Below are 21491 nucleotides of genomic sequence, written 5' to 3'. Positions count from 1 at the left end.
TCTAATCATATCAGTGTCGGTGTGTGTGCGTCTATCTCTGTGTCCATCTCTCTCTGTATCTGTTTCTGCCTCTCCTTCTGTCTTTCTCCATCTGAATCCGTGTCTGTCTAGTTCCATCTCTCTCCACCTGTACCTCTCTTGGTATCCGTGCCAAAAGTCCGATTCCTATATCTGTCTATATTTGCGTCCGTGTATTTTTCGCTCTGTCTCTCTGTGTCTCTGTTTGTCTCTCTCCCTCACCACCCGCCTTTACATTTCTGAATCTCTCTTGTAGTCTTTCAGCTGTCTGTCTCTCTTCATGTCTCAGCCTGGTGTTTCTCTCAATGTCTGTGCATGCACATCCCTTTCTCTAAGCCTCTATCTCTCTCCCCACGTCTTTCTCTGTGTCCGTCTCAATGTCCCCGCCTCCGTCCTCTCCCCGACTGTCCCATGTATCTGTGCCATTACGTTTCTCACGTTTGTATTCGTTTCTCTGCATCGTGTTCTCTCCATGTCCCTCTTTCTCCAACCCTCTCTGCATGTCTGCCTCCAAGGATCCTCTTCCAAGGTGGGTTGCTCAGAGGTCACAGCTCTACAAAAGCAGCCACCGCTGTCATTATGGGACTCAATCCAGGCGCTGTGACTTGATGGGTCTCAGCCGCGTCACCAATGACGTGCAAAAACAAAAACAGTAAATTCGGTTACATTTCAGCTCGAATCATTTCAAGTGTTGGTTTGACTGCCGTGCGACGAATTTAACTCTCAGGTGCGAAGTGCCGTCTTCCCTACCGCGCGGAGCAGAGGGTCACTTGAAGAAGCCATCTCAGAGGCAGCTCTGGGATATCCACTTCCGCAGGCCGTTCCTGAACACGACGCATTGCACTGCTCTGCGAGAGGTGCCAATAGAAAGCTTGGGTCCTTCTGCACGATGCTCATACAATTTGTGGAAGAGACTATTGTTATTTATCAGTACGGCTCCTCTTCCTCCTTTGGCAAGGCGCTGCGCTTTGCACTGCGACGTTGCTGACATGACACGGACTAATGCCCCTTAAAACATTCCTCTCCTCGCACAACGAGGCAGCAGCTTCCAGGGCTGAGAGTCTGTTGGCAAGGCCAGGCTCTATGGAATTTTCTATTTGCGAGGGTTTTTCCCTAAAATGAACCAATCGACATTCATTTACTTATTTATATTTCGGGTGTAAAGGGCATCTCAAAAGTGCTTTGCTTTGAAATTAAATTCCAGCGAAGGAAGTCACAACCACGAAAACGGACGTCTCTTCTCCAGCAGCCACACACCGACATCTGTGAATCCGGGGGACCGTGTGAAACACTGAAAGCTTCCATCAAGAGAAAGAAACAAGGGGATGCTGCTGTAGTGTGACGGGCAGCAGCACTTGAAAACAACGGTGGCACGTCTCTTAAAATCTCTCGCGACCGCCTCCCTCCATGGAGTACAACCACAGTCAGCCGACGGGCGACCGGTCGCGTGTGTTGGGGTTAAAGCGTGGGTCTTCCCGCCTCTTCTCTGCACGTCCGGCTAAGCGTGGAAGAGTAGGCCAAAATACCCCCCCCCAGTGGGGCACTCTGGCGCTCCCTCTTATGGAGGCCCTTCTGCTCTGGATTGACAAAGGGTTGTACATCATTAGACGATATTAATAACAAAGATGCATGCATTATTAATAATGAAACAAACCTGTTTTGGGCCAGTGGACGCATGATGAATAATCTGGCAAGCCAGTACAATTAGTAATGGGCTTCAAGAAAACACACAAAGCCACCGTTGGCTTCCTAGGAAGGAGCCACTTAAGATTATCGATCGCAACGATGATGACGAGGCGAGTCAACCGCCAACCAAAATTTCCACTCGCAACCTTCCGACTGTGAGCGATGACCGCTACGCTCGGTAGAGGTGCTGCCCCGCAACTGTCTGTGCTCACGACACTGCTGGTAGAAGGCCCCTCCACTCGAGGACGCTCAAGACAGTACCTTGAGGGTATTTGGCCTACTCTTCCACGATGGCCAGACATCACGGAAGCGGTGAGGGTACCCACATTTTACATTCGGTGGGGGGCGGGGGGGGGGGTTTAAGAACCCGCTCCATCGTTTCACCTGACGCGCCGGGAGGTTGCGTTGAACCGTGTGCCTGACCGTTACTCCATGGCAGCATCCCTTCCCGCGATACGCTTCCGAGTCAAAAACAACGCACGTTCTGTACAATTGAATATTCGAGAAGGAAAAAAAATCACGCAAAATGTACGGAATATGTAGATACACGTCTCCAATGTACATTTGGCCTCGTATTTAACCGGTGAAGGTAGCGCACCACGACGAGACGATGGGGCGTGGTGCACGAAATGCAACGTCGCCAGATGATGCCATGCAATGACATCATCGTTGCATGACATCTTACAATGACATGACTCCTCCCCCGCCACCGTAACGTTGCAAGGAGTAACACGATAACGGCACGCCGTGGTGGTCAGAATATTCAGCTCGGCAATTTGCTTCAGCCGCATTCGTAAGGGGAAGAAAATATTCCGTTGCCCGTGGCCGAGAATTAAAAGTCAGGTCGTCGGGTTCATCATGCAGCGCGCGCCTGAGCTTCACATTTATTTCCCTTAGTCAGGCAGGATAAGTCTCATTTGCAAGAGTGATCTAGAGTTACCGATAATGGCAAAAAAAAACAATCAAAATCAGAACGCAAGTAATACCACAGCTACTACACCCGATGTGAATATTAATAAGGGAGACATTTGTAATCCGTAATGTTGTGCATCGCATTATGATTCATGAGAGGTTATTTCGGGTGAGATCGCATAAACCCCCCAAAAAAAACTATTGTGGATAATATTGGTAACGTGAAAGCGTACGTGTTAAACTAACATTATTATTATTATGGAACGTTGTGTGGAAGTAGCTAGGTGGGGGTGACTCATAGCCACAAACCATTAGGCATTTAATCTGCCCACATTATTGATTGCATGTGTGTACCATTAGCATGCCAGTGGTCCAGTGAGAGCCCGTGTATGGATGCATTATTCATTACAGGGCATGGCTGCATTATTTCACCAGTCCAAGTAATGCAACTCATCACCGACATATTACAACATTGGGAGCATTATATAACACTGCTGAAATAATGGGAGCAAGTCTTGTTTTGATTCCACCCCCGCACCACCTCTGTCCGCTTAGAATCATAAATGGGTAGACCAGTCAGCCGATAGGCAGGTTCACGTGCAGCGGGGTAAAGTGCGATGTGGAAGAGTAGGCCATAACACCCTCGAGTGGGGCCCACCAGAGGGCCTTCTGCCAGCGGTGTAATAAGAAGGCAACTGCAGGCCCGCAGCTGTGCGTTTTTGTACCGTTCATAATAGATATACAGCATTGCACACGTACGTTACACGTGCGTTTAAGATAGCATGCCCTCATTTGTACAGTACTTTTGTTAATGCACTGCGAGGTGATGGGTGTCCCCACGTTGTAATGGTCATGGGGACCGTTTGACCAATCTCGGTTAGTTGGGATTTGTCTGCATTTGTCAAATGTCTCCATCTCTTGTCGAAATCTGCTCAATCAAATCACTGGGCTGGTACCACCACTGGAGAGGGATGTGCGATCAAGAAGGGCCATTGCTCAGAATGTCAACCGTTTTAAATGTTTTTTCCATCTCGGCTTTTAAGGCAGTCAAGAGGTTTTTTTTACGTCTCTGGAGAGCAGGGGTCTGTCTACGTGTCCCGGTGGTACAGGACGCCATGGGCCAGTCCCCACCACTACAGAGGACAGGTCTCTGAGTGCGTGTGTGGCGGTTCACTATGGAGGATGGGTGTCTGACTGCGTGTGGCGGTTCAGTCTGGCAAAACAACCCCGCCTCCTTGTTGGTGCTGGACGGCCACGCTGTGGTGAGCAGTGCCGTGGGGGGAGGGCCAATTTAGATTGGCCATTCCCCTCATGGCGTTTGTAGCCACCACAGCAACCAAATGGGGGCTCTGGATGGGTGCGAGGGGTTGGTAACCCCTCCACCTTCAAATAGATTACGATACCATGGAAGACAAATCTAATCAAGCCTTTGCAGGAGGCCCCGGGGGGACAGGCGTCCATGACGTCTCCTGGCCAAACCCCGTTTGGCGGAGCCAGGAGGTTGAATCCTTACCCTCGGGGTTCCTCCAGAAACAACAACAAAACACTGCAGGGGGCTACGTGGAATGTTCCAACGCTCACTGCCGAGGAAAGGCTGCCACTTCCCATCAACCAGAGGCGAGGAGTGGTGGTCGTGGTTACTTATGCCCCACCGAAGACGAACATCCGTGGAGGGATGCAGGCAAAGCCGATGAGTCAGATTCCTTCTATGACCTCCTGTCACAGGTGCTAGCTAAAGTGGCCCCTCGAGAAAAAGTCATCCTGTTGGGTGACTTTAATGCCCGAGTTGGTAATGATAGTGGCACCTGGTCTGGAGTGATTGGAAGGCATGGGCCAGATCATCTCAATAACAATGGTAGGAGGCTGCTAGATTTTTGTGCAGCCCATAGGCTTGTAATTACCAACACGCTCTTCCGGCATCGGTGCATCCACACAACATCATGGATGCATGCCGGGTCCAAGCAAGAACATCTGCTTGCCCATGTCCTTGACACCAGGGCCTACCGTGGAGCTGATCTGCCCACTGACCATCGATTTGTCATCTGTAAGATGCGCCTGCCATTCTTCCACTCCGGTGGTGGGTGTACACCAAGGACCCCATTTAAACCCATAGTGGCCTGGTCTCAGCTAGGTGATGAAAATTGCAAGCGAGAATGTAATCATCGCTTGCGGCTGGGGTTGGCATCGTCCCCCACTCCTCCTGATGTCGAGGGGAAATGGGCGAGGTTTAGGACTGTGGCTCATGTAGCTGCAATGGCTGCATTGGGTACACCGTCCTAACCTCCCCAGAGAGCCTGGCTGACAGAGGTGTTCAGGCTGGCTGAGAATAAGCGACAGGCACACTCTCAACGTCTACAGCATCCCACATCAGAGAATGAGGAGACTTACCAAAACCTTCGCTCGGAGGTTCAGAGAGCCATGAGGCGCTGCAAGGATGGGTGGTGGTCACGGGTTGCTGAGAAGGAATCTGCCTCAGTGGCCTGCGATCACAAATCGCTTTTTAATTCCATAAAAAAGTAACGTGCAGCGCCACACATATTGCCATTATTAGGGAAAAGAACGGTGATACAATCTCCGATCCCCAGGAACAGGTTTGCAGATTTGCTGAGCATTACTGTGAGGTCCTGGGGATGGGAAATCCCTCTGCCTGGAAAACATCATGGGGAAAAGTGGGGATGACCCTGCTGAGGCTGCGGTGCCTAAAATATTGGAGGAAGAAGCCGATGATACGATCAGTGGGCCTGGGCTCTGGGTTGTTCTTCGTGCTTTCGGAGTCCTGACTCTCTGCTCATGATCATTAAGGACCTTCATGATGGTGAGTGGGCCCAGGTAAAACTACATGGCCGGGAGTCAGAGCCATTCCCTGTTCACCTTGGGGTGCGACAAGAATGTCCTCTGGCTCCCACATTATTTAACATCTATTTTGACCACGTAGTTCGTGAAGCCTTTGATACAATGGGAGGCTGATCCAAGCCCGGGTGCGGTCAAAGGATAGCTCTCTATTGGTCAACCATGTTACATATGCCGATGATCTGGTAATTGCTGCTCACTCAGAGGAGGAGTTGGAGGCGCTGCCACTAAGAAGTGGGGGCCTTACCATCAGCCCCACAAAAAATAGGCACCTGCCTGGGTATTTTGTACCATCAGACACTCCACCCCTACAACTCCCAATTGGTGATGGGGCAGTTGTGGAGAGAGTGGATAGTTCCCATAGCTGGGCAGTGTGCTTATGACCGGCTCCAATTTGACAGCAGAAGTCTCACTCCGAATCAGTCGAGTGGCAATATCTTTTCATCGGTTGCGTAACGCTGTGTGGAAGCTACCTGGTCTATCGCTCCGCACAAAGCTTCAGGTCTTCTCGGCCACAGTCATTCCCTCCCTTCTCTACGCTTGCGAAACGTGGACCCCCCTAATGGAGCATCTTCGCCGATTAGAAACATTTAGGCTGGCCTGCCGACGATCCATCCTGGGTTTAACGAGGCTGGATTGTGTGAGGAGCTCACAAATCCTTGAAAGATCTGAGCAAGATCCCATCGGTGAGCTCCTCTGGCAGGCAAGGCTGCATTGGCTGGGTCATGTAGCCCGCATGCCCAGCCACCGCATGCCTAAACAGCTTTTATTCGGCCGGATCGAGGGGGCTAAACGGGCGCGGCACGGGCTAGAGCAGAGAGTCATGTGGTACAGGAGGACGTGGAGCTGAGTGGACTTGCCGATGACTGGTACCAGTGGTGTCAAGATCGGCCTCTGTGGAGGAGGCTCGTGAAGGATGTTACTGGGTAGTTGGAGGCAGTCGTCTTCCAACAACAACGGAGGGCGGAGGAGCGACGCTCACAACAACGAACGGAGTGCCGGGTGGCTAAAGCACAGCAAGTTGGTACAGTAGGGGGCACAGGTGGTGCATCAACCAGTCGTCTCAGTCGACCTGTGTAATCTGGGTCTGCCCCGTGACCTCCTGCCAGCGGGCGTTCGACACTTCACGTGGCCTCAACATGCACAAAGCCTGGCACAAGCGCCGTGGTGACATCACTGCCACTTAGTGGCAAATGGCGGTTGTTGTGGCAGTTCACTACGGAGGACAGGTCTCTGAGTGCGTGTGTGGTGGTTCACTACGAAGGACAGGTCTCTGAGTGCGTGTGTGGTGGTTCACTACGAAGGACAGGTCTCTGAGTGCGTGTGTGGTGGTTCACTACGAAGGACAGGTCTCTGAGTGCGTGTGTGGTGGTTCACTACGAAGGACAGGTCTCTGAGTGCGTGTGTCGCGGCTCGTGCCGTACCTGCTCCACCGTGGTCAGGTGCCGCCGTTTCTCGTCGGCCGCCGCGCGCCGCTTCTCGTCGCGCTCCCTCTGCTGCTCGACGCGCCGCCTACGCTCCTCCCTCTGCTGCTCCTGGTGCAGGCGAGCGCGCTCCTCCCGCTCCTGCCACGCTCGCTCCCGGGCGGCTGCACAGTGCGAGCGCAACGGCACGGGGGGAGAGCGGTGTGAATGTTGTCGTCGTCGTTGCGTTTGTTTATCCGCCGAGTCCCGCGAGTCCTTTCCAGGAGGCACCTGCCATGTTGTGGTAGTGGCGGGGTGACGATACTTACATGGACTCCGATTGAATCATTTTGCGCGCAATGTTTTGAAATGTAATCAAATTCGGACCGCGATGCCGGTGGCCCACATTTGGCCTAACTTATGCGAATGGCGTCACGGGATCGTTAACGTCCACTCTAGAGGGCGCGAGTATCTTCGTGGTTTATACGCACACTGCAGTATTAATCAGGGCGGCCGCTGGGTATCGAACTGCGAACCTCTGCCAGGCCACGTGAGTGGCGGCCTTCGCCAGGGATCGATTCCAGTCGGGTCCGCGTGGGGTCAGTGACATAGAGGTCATCCCCCCCCCCCCCCAACTGGCAGACCAATGCCCGCTAGCAGGCCAGGTTCCGAGTCATCCTTGTGCCACACAGCGACAGCTGCCACTGGGGGGGGCTCTTTCATATGTTTGAGACAAGAGGAGATGCAAGTTGCCGATCGCCCGTAAAGCAATCAGCAAAAAAAAGCCATGATCAGCACAGCACACCTCGTGCTATGGTTGTGGCCACGACGAGTTGTGTGCCACATACTTCCAGTTTACCAGCTACCGGGAAAGTAGACAGTGAAAATTAACTCTGTCGCCGTTTCATCGTGTTCTCTGCATGCGGAGGAGATCCAGTGGTTAGGATTGTGCCCACTGCCGCTTATGATTCGCCGATTGAGTGTATCATCGTCCCCGGGTAGCCGCAGCAGCGATTGCAGTGATAGGGCAGTCGCGTCAGTACGACTGTCATCGTTGGCATCGTGATCATCCCATTGCAGCAACAGCAGCATGCTAGCAGATGTCAATATCATAATCAGCGGCAGCAATAATGGTGAAAAGGCAGCACTGTTAGCAGTAGCCGGATCATTAGTAGGTGTTAGCAGTAGTGTCATATGATGAAAGAACATAAATGGAATCTGCAGCATCATTATTATTATTTCACTTGTCTGCCCAGGAGAGCCCCACTCAGTCTCAAGACTTTTTCAGGATCCTTCCCTTGTATTCACCACAGCAGGCAAATGTGGCGATGCTTCAACTCAATTTATTATTTAAAAACAAAAATTAGCATTGGGATGTTTGGCCCATACCAGTTACACTGTATGTTTTTGGTATGACAGCCAATATCAACAATACCAATATCACCATCATCATTATCATCAGTAGCATAACCAGTACTGTATCAGTAGCAACAGAGCACTGTAGTAACATTACTCATAGGTTTTTTCGGTAAAGTCACGTAGGATTTTTTTTTCTATTATTATTGCTAAGATTTTTAGTGTAAAATGTATTATTTATTTATTTTTTGCCTACGTGACTTTACCGAAAATAACCTAAGAGTATGAATCCTTGCAGTCACGAAAGCTTCAACTCTAGAATTAATAACAGTGTTGTATTATTAGCATCAGTGCCATTATAATGAGCAGGAGTATTGGCAGTAGCGTTGTTCCTAGCAACAGAAAGGGCAGCAGCGATATGATCAGTAAGGGTATTATCATCATCAGCAGCAGCTTAATTAGCTGCAGATGCAGTATCAGTAATAGCAACTGCAGTAATCCTCTTAGCAGTATTTGCACTAGAATTATTTTTCATCATTAACATAGTCATACTAATTTGCACTGATAACATTTAATTTATTTTCCCGACAACAAGTGTATTTTATGATTATCGCAGACGGTCACCGCATCACGTGCTTTCAGATGCACTTCTGCGGCCGCCTGGAACGCCCTTCCTTCCGATATTAGGAAGCCACTGGAGCTATGCACTTTTAAATAATCTAGATTGAAAATTAATTTATTTACAACTGCTTTTAGTGTTTAGTTTGTTGTCCTTCCCGCACACCTCCGAATAGCACGGTTCGCTACGTGCGGTGCGAAAGAAGTTCAACGTACATACGTACGTCTCGCGTACATTCATTCCCCGTCCCATGGAACGGACACAATCCCACCGACGTCCCCTCTCACCCAGCAACTTCTCCTGCTCCTCGCGGCGCTCCTTGGCTTGTCTCAGCTTGTCTTCCATCTTCCCGTTGGCTCCCTCTAAGACGGAGATGGTTTCTGAGAAGGAGCACAGACACACACACGCACGCACACCATTGATCGATGAATAAATAACAATGCAGGAATAATAACCACGCAAAGCACTCCGACTTCGCATAGAACCACCACGTTTGGTTTTTGTCTGCCGGCCAACGGGGCCTTCCTCACCAACGCTGTCCCCGCTCCAATTTTTTAAGCGGGCTAACTCTGCGCTGGTTTTATAACTTTCTCATCAGCAGTCCTGCCTGTTAAAAAAGAAAAAAACCCAGCAACCCAAAAGCGACGTTGGTTAATAGACGTTCGAGCCAGAAGAGCACTCCACCTTGGCAATAGGGTCTGGTCACGACGGGTTAAGGGATCGTAGACGGTAGATAGCAGAGCAGCCGAATGTCAGGAACGCGTCCCCTTTATTCGACCAATATGTTTAAAACAATGAAAGTATCTGACGTGCCGTGGCTTTAGAAAGAGTACGGCCACTGCCAGCAACGCCGATGGTGACGCTAATCCGTTGCGACGAGGCGAAGCCCACACAGGCATGATCACCGCCTAAGCTTCTGATCCCTCGCGCAAGTGAAATTCACAGCAGCCACTCGGTTCGCATCGAGATGACAGACTGCGATACACTGCACCGCACTGTACAGACAATCGCATAGTCCCGTTTCGGAAAATTGCCGCCACACCGCCGTTGATTGTCTTTGCACGTTGAAATTTTCTAAAATAAAATTACCAACTCGAGAATTCATGTTTGTGGTTAGATAATGTAGATATTATGCATTTACATTAATGTTTTGCGTAATTAATTTCTGAGTAATTGACAGCATGGTGATTACTGGACGTCATAATTGTACTAATTTATATGCTACTGGCAGAACATACGTTATAAGATAGGTAGATTTAAATAATTAGAATACCTGCGGCTGGTAAAATGCAGTTGAGGAACTGAAGCATTTTTGTTCATACAGCAACGCACAAAGACTACGCAATAAAACGTATAAAAAACAATTACAAAGCTATGTTGAATTTATTTTGCACCGTACGTAGCCAACCACGATAATCGGAGGTGCGGGGGAAGGACAACGAACTAAACACAACAATATCGAGTATGCTGAAATATGACATCGAATTGTGGTGGTGCACGCACGTGACACAGCGCTGTGCAGTTGGGTTGGTGGATCGCCCAGAGATCACCGCATGGTGCGAGACTACCACTGGGCTGCGAGGTGGCCAGGAGATCGCAGTGCAACGATGCGGCTGCCGGCCCAGCCGCGTGGACATTTTGTGCGATGGCCTGTCTCTGGGTAATCCGTCTGCTTACCATGGCAAAAAAAGGACACTCGCTGTAAATGTAGATGGCCAAACATCTTAACACAGGAGCGTCTCTGTAGAGTCTTGACCCTTCATGAGGCTTTCTGGGTATGGATTTAATTAAATTATTCCCGTAAGCTATAATTAATGAATTCACTATATTTCAACTAACAGTAGCGTCGGTCGCATAACCGACTCGCTGGTAGTACATGTTTATGCCATTTATTGTGAAAATTCCGTCCCAGTTCCTATGATTGCTTTTTCATTGCTTTCATGGCTTTATTTTGGTGATTTCGAAAAGTGTATTGGTTTAGCCATGTTTGTTTGTTGTAGTACAGAGTTAGACTGATGGCCTTAATCTAAGTTGTCTTATGGTTGTTGTTGTTGTTTGACTTGCATCCCACTGGGATTTTTGCACACAGCGTTGGTGTACGGTGTTTTTTTCTGCAATATTTTGCTGTCTTTTCTTGGATTTTCTGTTTGCACTTAGTCAAATATTCACTTTAAGATGTTTTTTGTTCATGTTTTTGTTTTTTTCTTGTTGCGGTTGCACCTGATTCAAGAGCCGAATGGCTCACAGGGCTATACCTAATAAATGAACTTGAACTTGAGGGAAACGTGGATATGTGAACATCTATAGACAGTTAATTGGTCAGGGAGATGATGTGATAGTTGGATATGTGACGTTGGACTAACTTTCTAAAACGACAGAAGAACACGTTGAAAACTGCTGCTGTTACTTATGAATCTCATTATTGTACAAGCACATCGTCCGTGACAAAAAATAAACCACGGTGATTATGATCGAGTGCATTAATAATGCTCTCAATTACTCTAAAACTTCCAGTGAAGAGCATCACAAATTCGTCACGTTGCACGAGTCCGTGGGTGAAATATGACAGCGAATTAAGGGATGCCGCAGATTTCTACTGATGGTATAATGTTCCATTGCAGCACGAGGGCAGAACGTATCATCAGCCCCGCTGCTGCTCCCTTGCACAGGCGCGGAGGGGAGGGGGGGCTTTGCCGTTGTGTGTGCTGACTGCGTCTGCAAAATTAGCTTATGCCATTACGGTCCGCCATGGCCGAGCCAACTTGAATGGCACACCAACAAAAACCCCCATCCATTAGTCCAGAGAAGATTATTACAAAATTAAGCAAAGTACTGTTTGTGGCAGTGATGTCGCCGTCGTCATCATCATTATCATCCGCCGTGGTCAATCCACTGGTGGATGAAGCGCTCCCCGAGGTACAGCCATCTCCTGCAATCCCACCGACGTGACAATCTGCTTGACACCTGAACACGAGCTAATTTCAGAACTCCATCTCCGCAACGGACGTCCTCTACCACGCGTTCTGTTCCTTGGCTGCCACTGCGTCAATATCCTTCAACCAATCGGTCGTAATTGGCAACATGCCCTTCTAAAGCTCATGAATTTCTTATCAGTTCAAATTCCGTGATCTCTTTCCGTCTCCCAAAGTAATACCCAAGCATGCATTATCTTCACGCTTCTTGAATGCACTTTTAACATTTTTTTGTTCAATTTTTTTTGTTAATGTTTATGAACTGCGCGGCACCACGGGTCCAGCAGTTCGCCCATCGTGTACAAATTATAATTAAAATAAACTATTCATGCTGTCATGTCTTCATCGTCAGAAGCGATTCTCGAACAGCTGCTGGATGAAAGCCTCTCCCCGCACTTGTGTCTCCAACCCTCCGATGCCACAGTCCATCTCACTCCTGCACTTGACCCGACATCATTGCTCCATCCCCGTAGTGGTCGTCCTCCCAAAGCGGTTGATCGGAGGCGTGCGCCACTATGCCAGGTTTAACCGAGTGATAATGATCATTCTGTGGATGTAACTGGTCCCTGCCATGGGAATGTGTAATGTCCACGAAGTGGCAATACACCCAAGCGCGAGCGCATTCGCTGTTTGTTGCAGGGGTTTGTGTTTCAATTATTTGCGTGCAGTATATCCGATTTGCGGATTAACTGCGCACCTGACATTTTAACATCATAACTCATGGATTTTCCCTTAAGCCCCAATTAATAATTTTAAAGGTTAAACATTGTTGTGATTTTTGGAAATGTTTATTACAAGTCACGTACTTGAATCAACCAAATATGTTGCTCCGGTTAATCCAAAATCCACGTGATCGCTCTACAATACAGTAGTTGCAAATGTTTACAACAGTGGGTGAAGTTTGATATTGATTGGCGTGGCTCTGCTGTCATCCACTTAGTGGGCAGACTCTTCTGCGTGGGAGCCGGAAAGTGTTATCACTGAGTACGCACGAAGTGATAATAAACTGAATTTTAATAATAGAGTTTTTCCACTTTTTTCTGGCAACAAAACTGAAACCTTTTTACGAGGATTCATGTCTGCATTAACCACAATACTTGCAGTCAAAATGCAAACAAAAAACACACTCTCATCTGGTCGAGCACCAATTGAGACGAGGCTCAAAAGAAAGCTGTCTCTGGTGTGGACAATTCAGTTTCAAGGACAAGCATATATTATCAGAGTGCGTTTTTTATCTAACGATGTAAACTCAACTTTCTTAACCTAAATATAATGTATACTTATATTAGTGGTTGTTGGCATCGAGATCCAATTAATATTGATATTTTTCGATTATCCGCGATTTTCAATGATTCGTGGCTGTCCTCTCCATCATTAGCGCGGATAATTGACAGTCCACTGAAACTTTCATCTTTAGAAATTAAAAAATAATTGTTATTAGGAAATGATGACATAAGTGGCTCGGGTGAACGTGAGGAGAGCAGCTGCCAGTGCCCATGGATCGGATACACCGAGGTTAAATTAATCTAACATGACAACACATTAATTTCATAAGGGGCCGTCCATAAATGACGTCACGGGATTTTGGACGATTTTTTACCCTCCCCCTTCGTCACACGGCGTCACAAATGTCTGAACCCCACCCCCCCAGGTGAGTGACGTCATTTATGGACGGCCCCTAACGACTACACGTGGTATTTACGTTACTCTAAAAAGGTCGGGAAATCACAAATGAATGGTTATCAACCCAACACTTGTTAAACTACTTTTATTTTATCAGATAAGGCACAATGAGCTATAAAGTGCTTTTTCAGAAGCAACCTGGCCACAAATAACATTCCAATGAAGTGGCTTATCATGTGGAAATGTATAGCAGCCAAACACTCTAATAAGCGTGACGTTCAATCATAATTGTGGAGGGAAAAACCTGAAGACTTGGAGAAATAAGTAATATTAAAAAAAACTTTTTTAAAAACACGCTTTTATGACATGTGCTAGTAATAGCAGAACTCCACGACTCCAGGAAGTGGCCCCGAAGCTTGCCAATTACAGTGGACAATTAGACCCAAGCCGAAACATAACATATAAAAAAGAATGTTTAAAATCATATATTTTTTATGATAGAATAGACTGTAGTATTGTCATCAGTATGACATATGTATACCAAATTTGCAGTCGATACCACATTGGGAAGTGGGTTAGAATTGAGTTACAAGATTTAAGGATAAAACAACGACAACAACAGAGTGAGTTAAAAGAAAGCGTGAAAAATTCCACGTGGCCACGGGAAGAACATGCAACACTCCAAACTTAATTTTGGAGGTTTCGTGACTGCAGGAATTATTCTTTGGTTCTTTCGGTTAAGTCACGTCTAAAAATAAAATAATAAATTAAAATAATAGCGACGTTTCGATTGCAACACAAGCAATCATCATCAGGCATAAAAGAAATAGCAATAAAAATCTAACTAGAAAACTATAGACAGACATACAAGCAGACAGACATCACAAGGACACACAGAGAGAGGACACATATCGGCACAGAGAGAGGGGTCGTTTCTGTGACGGTCCCTTAAATATAGAGAGGGGGGGCGGGGACGCCCCCCCTCTCTCTGTGCCGATATGTGTCCTCTCTCTGTGTGTCCTTGTGATGTCTGTCTGCTTGTATGTCTGTCTATAGTTTTCTAGTTAGATTTTTATTGCTATTTCTTTTATGCCTGATGATGATTGCTTGTGTTGCAATCGAAACGTCGCTATTATTTTAATTTATTATTTTATTTTTAGACGTGACTTAACCGAAAGAACCAAAGAATAACACTCCAAACGTACAGGCGTCAGGGTCGGGATCGAACCCAAGACCTCATGAAGAGCTCAACGTCTGTCCGCTGCTGTTGCCCCCTCAGTGTGAAACTCTGTCCCTTTGCACATCTGTAACATCAAATGCACTTTGACTTTCACGAAACATCTAAAGGCCTCTCCTTCTGTTTAGTCAGGCTTTCGAGCAGCCCTTGAGCTTGGCTCCGCGCCTCCGAGTTGTTGACTCGTCTGCAAAATCTGTCGCCTTATAAATGTCATAATTATTATTACCAGGCGAGGCTTAGTGAACATCTCACCACTGCGGTGCCCTAATCACTACGTATTTGGTACGCCTGTGTGATTGAAAGCTGGGATGATTATTCTATTAAGTCGATTAAGCTAAAATATGTGTATATGATCGATCACTTTTTTTGTGGTTGATTAAATGAGTCCGTTTAAAATAGGCGCCTACACCACCACCCAAATTTTGCCTCCCTAAGGCAGGAAAACCCCGACAAAGCCACTCCCGGCGCCAACAATGATGCGAACAATGATGCCAATGACATTTCCAATCCCAAACCATTACCTCCCGTCCAGCGGCACACAATTTAACGTACAAATATATAAATAGCCGTGTTATCTCAATTAGTCAACTGGATTATTGGTAATCGATTGCTCACATGATCGGATAGCCCAGCTCTGGAAACGTTTCAGCCCACTTTGGCACAATTACCAAGCGTTGATTCAATGGGTCACTGGGATGACGATGCTATAATACTGTAATCATGATGAAAAGTATTAATGGGTTTGAGTTAATATAAAAAAAAATGCTCTCGTGGGTGCTGGCTGATTATATTGTGTAATAAACAGTTGATGGGGACATCATTTGCAGCGTTGGAATTATTGGTACAGTAATCGGAAAATAAGATTTGCAGTACTGGCCTCCTCCACCAAGCCCTGCGCTGTGACCTTGTGTTTTGATGTTGACATCTGAGAGCCACTAGCGGTGATGTCATCGTATCACAAAGACGACGATCCCCCGTGTAGCCTTCACAGACTGTAGGGGCAAGTGCTGTTAGCGAGCACACACACACACCCTTACCTACATGCATACGAACACACACACCCTTACCTACATACATACGAACACACACCCTTACCTACACACATACGAACACACACACCCTTACCTACATGCATACGAACACACACACACACCCCTTCTCATGCGTACAGTTGTTAATGAAAATGCAAATGCAGTGATGAAAAGACACAAAGGCACACGCCCATTGAAAGACACAAAACAAATATGCATCTCTGAACAAAGGGGGTTGTTTGACTGAGACTACAGTACGGGGAATTACAGAACATACTGTATGTGTTTTAACATCACAATGAACCTAATATGCACAGACGTGCAATAACACACGTGCCAACAAGCACAGAGACACGTGCACACACTAGACCATGAATACGTACCCGCACACAATTTCACACGCATGAAAGACACACACACACATTGATGTGCACACCATATCGTGTACATCACATATTCAAACGCGACACACACACTAACGCACACACGACACACACACACAAGACACACACACGACTCATACACAAGACACACACTAACACACACACGACGCACACACACACACAAGACACACACACACGACACGCACACACAACACAAGACACACACACGTCACACACTAACGCACACACACACACAAGACACACACGTCACACACTAACGCACACACACACACACAAGACGCACACATCAACCAAATGCATTGCATTTACAGTGAACATTATTTGTTGATGATGCTGCTGCTGCGTTGGCAGTGATACAAAAGCACAAATTGCAACAAACCCAACACATTGGGCCAATAAACTCTCATTTATTTTTGTATTTAAAGCTTTCGTGACTGCAGGGATTCATCTTCTTGGTTCTTTCGGTAAAGTCACGTAGAAGGGAATCAATAAAATAATAATAATATTGTTTTATTTTTATTATGTTATTATACTCTCATTTATGTTCTCTGAAAAAGGGCCATCCCCCTAAACGTCGCCTATTACATATTGTTTTCCCCTTCAGGGCCACGGTGTTGACATTACAACAGAGATGACAGTACACACAGTATATACTGCATGTATTTGACAGCGTGTTTTAGACATTGCAGATATATAAATGTGCGTGTTATACAATTGTGCACGCTATCGTAGAGAATGTGGGGAAATCGACCACAATATTACATACTGTACCTCAATTAGTTACGCCATTAGTTTCATGCAAAGGCAATGAATGCACTATACACTTGATCTAAGTCTAATGAAGGACCTTTGCCCGAAACGTCGCCTATTAAATGTATTTGTATTGTTATTTAAAGGCCACACACGATATGTGCGTGTAACGTTGTTACAGGGCCTGTATTCGTGTTGTTGGTGTGCTACTGCCAGCAGAATTCTGTATAAATATCACGACGTTTGATTAGATATCCATGTTCACAGACAACAAACGTGTTTGATAATTGGTGGATATTTTGCTAAGATTGTTTCACGATACTGTACACGAGATATTCAACATTTAAACATCACGTGTACATTAGCAACATCCCTCGTGGTTTATCACGCGATTCGTGCAATGTCTACGACACGAATACTAAATATCGTTCACTAAATAAAGTTACATTCCCAAGGTCATTTTTGCATCGGCAAATTGTATTTGTACCAACCGAGCGACGTTATCAATTATTATAATAATCCGTGCGTTTAGATCGGCTAATTTAACATCATCGCATCGAACTAAAAACACAACATCCATACCAACCCGTGTCTCCGACGAATCTACATCATTGTCAACGTTACAAATTGTAAATAAAACACTTTATAATGACGCAAATATGCTGTGCGATCGTGTAGAGAAGGCGTCTACCACGGCATTATGTGGGCCACCATCGCAGCGAGCCGTGCACGATTTCACGAATTTCGTCTTCACAATCGTCAACTCATTCTTACCGCTGCAGTGTTGCCTCTTTCACGTGATTATCTTTATTGTATAATGATTAAATACAAACTAGACAATAATACACGTCCTCGTGGTGTTCACACACGCGCGCTCCACTCACCCATTGCTTGCAGGCGTGGTGTGTTGATGTCTTGTGGCTGGATTAGTGTCTCTAAATAATCTCTCTTCTCTCTCTCCTCTCTCTCTCTCTCCTGGACTGTGGCGGTAACTACAATAATCTCTCTCCTCTCTCTCTCTCTGCACCGTGGTGGTAACTACAACAGCGACAGGATGAGTCTGACTGGCTGAGTGTCTGACGAGACGAACACTGCCCCGAGGTCACCAGCGGGCTGGCGAGATGACCGGCGTCGCTGGCTGCCGGAATGAATGAGCGGCTTGGCAGGCGGGCTGGTGAAGATAACTGGCGAAGATAACTGGCGAAGATAACTGGTGAAGATAACTGGCTGGTGAAGATAACTGGTGAAGATAACTGACTAAGATAACTGGTGAAGATAACTGGCGAAGATAACTGACTAAGATAACTGGCTAAGATAACTGGCTAAGATAACTGGCGAAGATAACTGGCGAAGATAACTGACTAAGATAACTGGCGAAGATAACTGGCTAAGATAACTGGTGAAGATAACTGGCTAAGATAACTGTCTAAGATAACTGGTGAAGATAACTGACTAAGATAACTGGTGAAGATAACTGACTAAGATAACTGGCTGGCTAAGATAACTGTCTAAGATAACTGGCTAAGATAACTGGCTGGCTAAGATAACTGGCTGGTGAAAATAACTGGCTGTGTAAGATAACTAAGATAACTGGCTAAGATAACTGACTAAGATAACCGATTGGTGAAGATAACTGACTAAGATAACTGGCTGACTAAGATAACTGGCTGGTTAAGATAACTGGCTGGTGAAGATAACTGGCTGGTGAAGATAACTGGCTATTTCACCAGGTTGCTGACTAGCTAAGATAACTGGCTAAGATAACTGGCTAAGATAACTGGCTGGTGAAGATAACTGGCTAAGATAACTGGCTGGTTAAGATAACTGGCTGGTGAAGATAACTGGCTAAGATAACTGGCTAAGATAACTGGCTGGTTCCCCAGCTGCCTGACTACAGCTGACTTGACCGGCTGGCCGAATTAACTGACCGGGGGATTCAGCTATCCAGCTCACCCCACTACCTGGGCTGGCTCACCCCACTACCTGGGCTGGCTCACCCACCACCTGGGCTGGCTCACCCCACTACCTGGACTGGCTCACCCCACCACCTGGGCTGGCTCACCCCACTACCTGGGCTGGCTCACCCACCACCTGGGCTGGCTCACCCTACTACCTGGGCTGGCTCACCCACTACCTGGGCTGGCTCACCCACCACCTGGGCTGGCTCACCCACCACCTGGGCTGGCTCACCCCACTACCTGGCCTGGCTCACCCACTACCTGGGCTGGCTCACCCCACTACCTGGGCTGGCTCACCCCACTACCTGCGCTGGCTCACCCACCACCTGGGCTGGCTCACCCCACCACCTGGGCTGGCTCACCCACTACCTGGGCTGGCTCACCCCACTACCTGGGCTGGCTCACCCCACTACCTGGGCTGGCTCACCCCACCACCTGGGCTGGCTCACCCACTACCTGGGCTGGCTCACCCCACCACCTGGGCTGGCTCACCCCACTACCTGGGCTGGCTCACCCACTACCTGGGCTGGCTCACCCCACCACCTGGGCTGGCTCACCCCACCACCTGAGCTGGCTCACCCACCACCTGAGCTGGCTCACCCACTACCTGGGCTGGCTCACCCACCACCTGGGCTGGCTCACCCACTACCTGGGTTGGCTCACCCACTACCTGGGCTGGCTCACCCCACTACCTGGGCTGGCTCACCCCACTAACTGGGCTGGCTCACCCCACTACCTGAGCTGGTTCACCCACTACCTGGGCTGGCTCACCCACCATCTGGGCTGGCTCACCCCACTACCTGAGCTGGCTCACACCACTACCTGGGCTGGCTCACCTGACCGACCGGTGCGGTTTGGTGTGGCCTAGCTCTACTCGCTCCGTGCAGTGATGTTGATCGCAATAACAACAACAGCAGCAACAGCAGCAACAGCAACAAGAACAGCAGCAACAACAACAGCAGCAGTAACAACTACAAAGACGCCAGCCACCCCCTCGTTCAATGCGGAGCCAATGACATCACCCTCCCAGGGCTTGTTGCACTTGAAAAGCGTGGTGAGTGGGTGGGTGGGGGAAGAGGGAGATAGAGATAAAGGCAAAGATCCCCCGTGTAGCCTGTCCCAGGCTGTAGGGACAAGGGCAGTTGGCAAGCACCTTTATCCAAAGACACCAAGAGGGCAAAGCACGCGTGGCGATGTGTTTGTTTTGTTTGACACACCGCACCAAGGTGTGTTCATTTGAGGCCGAGTCGACTTAGGGGAGGGGAGGCCCCGGGACCGGTTCTGATAATCACCGGAAGTCGAACCTCGCTAACCGCTGCGCCACCGCTCCCCCCTGACACTGCTACTGCACGTGACAACACAAACACAACACACAACATACTACACACGTTTACATGTAGCCACAGTCACACCGCTACACACATCCACATACAATAACAACAACAATAATAATAGACAACACTTGGCAGTTTATGTCTGCGAGTAATTCGCTTTGTGGAATTTAATTATTATTAAAAAAAATTTGTATCTGCAAAAAATCCCAGAGTAAATATGGCCAAACGATGATGTATCGTCTCCTAGGAACGACGGTAGGATAAGAGGTAGTAGGATAATCTGCAGGAGTGCCTGGCCGCGTGAATGGGTAAGAGGTAGGCAGAGGTGGAACCCAATCAACGTGGAACGTTGCAGTAACGTTGGCCCGACGTTTGTCCAACGGTTCCAACCGCTTGCCAAACGGAGGATCAACGTTGCATGTTTAGTAAGTGGGTTGGGAAGGTAAGTAAGAAGGCATGCAAATAGGTAGGTAAGCAGATGAGTCGTATACTAAAAACTTAAACTATTTTGTATTTGACCAGGTAAGGCCCACTGGAGCTCTTATTCAGAAGCGACCTGGCCACAAGTGATGGCTCAACTCAGTGGCTTATCATCACCACGTGGACATTTATATAGCAGCCAAATACTCGAAACTCGTGTTTCTAAGTGTGGAGGGGAAAACCCGGTGGACCCGGAGAAAAATCCACGCGACCACGGGGAGAGAGACACGCAGACTCCAAATATACAGCAGCAGCAGGCGTCAGGGTCGGGATCGAACCCACGACCTCCTGTGTACCAGGCGAGGTAGTCAACATCTAGACACCGTGGTGCCCGAGGTATGGCAGCATTGAACGGCAAGGCGATGATTCCACCCGGCAAGGGATGTGGTGGCAGTGCAGTTCGCGTGCCCTCGATTCACATTCGGAAGGTCGACAAATCTCATCACCTCTGCTGCTCTGTGGGAAGTCATCAGAATCTCCGGTGCCCTTCCTGCATGGACTGAGCGCTGTTTTAAAGAATGTCTAAATTTCAACAGCACGATCAGGTGCACTCATGTAAATGAAAAACACAAGCGACCAGCAACGAACAGCACTCACACAGAGATACAACTCACCTCCCAGAATTCACGAATGCAGTATTGTGCCTGTATAATGGAATGTATTCTACAATGATATTCTATACACAAATGCGCAGAATTTCGCCCAATTAACCTCATCCCTATTGAGACGGAAGAGAGAGGAGAGATTGACTGGGTTCACGGTGGCAGTTGCCGTGCAACGAACTTTCACTGCGAAACTATCGTCCTGCGCCCGAATACACCGGCAACCCCTCGCTTAACGCGGCAGTGGATACGTTCC

At 47.9% G+C, this 21491-nt stretch overlaps 1 protein-coding gene across 2 annotated transcripts in view; it reads right to left on the bottom strand.

Annotated features, from left to right (window-relative positions):
- The window catches only part of LOC144733581 (uncharacterized), a 49979-nt gene extending 30957 nt beyond the window's left edge, over window positions 1-19022 (bottom strand). The window contains exons 1-3 of one of the 2 annotated variants that reach the window (XM_078615599.1): window positions 17746-19022; window positions 9132-9224; window positions 6891-7054 (exon numbers count right to left, since the gene is read on the bottom strand). In XM_078615599.1, coding sequence (XP_078471725.1) covers window positions 6891-7054; window positions 9132-9224; window positions 17746-17749 — 261 coding nt within the window. In that variant the 5' untranslated portion in view covers window positions 17750-19022. The remainder of the gene's footprint in view (window positions 1-6890; window positions 7055-9131; window positions 9225-17745) is intronic. The other variant, XM_078615600.1, reaches the window with a different exon arrangement.
- Window positions 19023-21491: the final 2469 nt, after the last annotated feature.

This window comes from Lampetra planeri, chromosome 47, assembly GCF_965212315.1.
Source record: "Lampetra planeri chromosome 47, kcLamPlan1.2.h2, whole genome shotgun sequence".
Lineage (NCBI taxonomy): Eukaryota > Metazoa > Chordata > Hyperoartia > Petromyzontiformes > Petromyzontidae > Lampetra > Lampetra planeri.
This window is presented reverse-complemented; position numbering and strand designations above follow the sequence as displayed.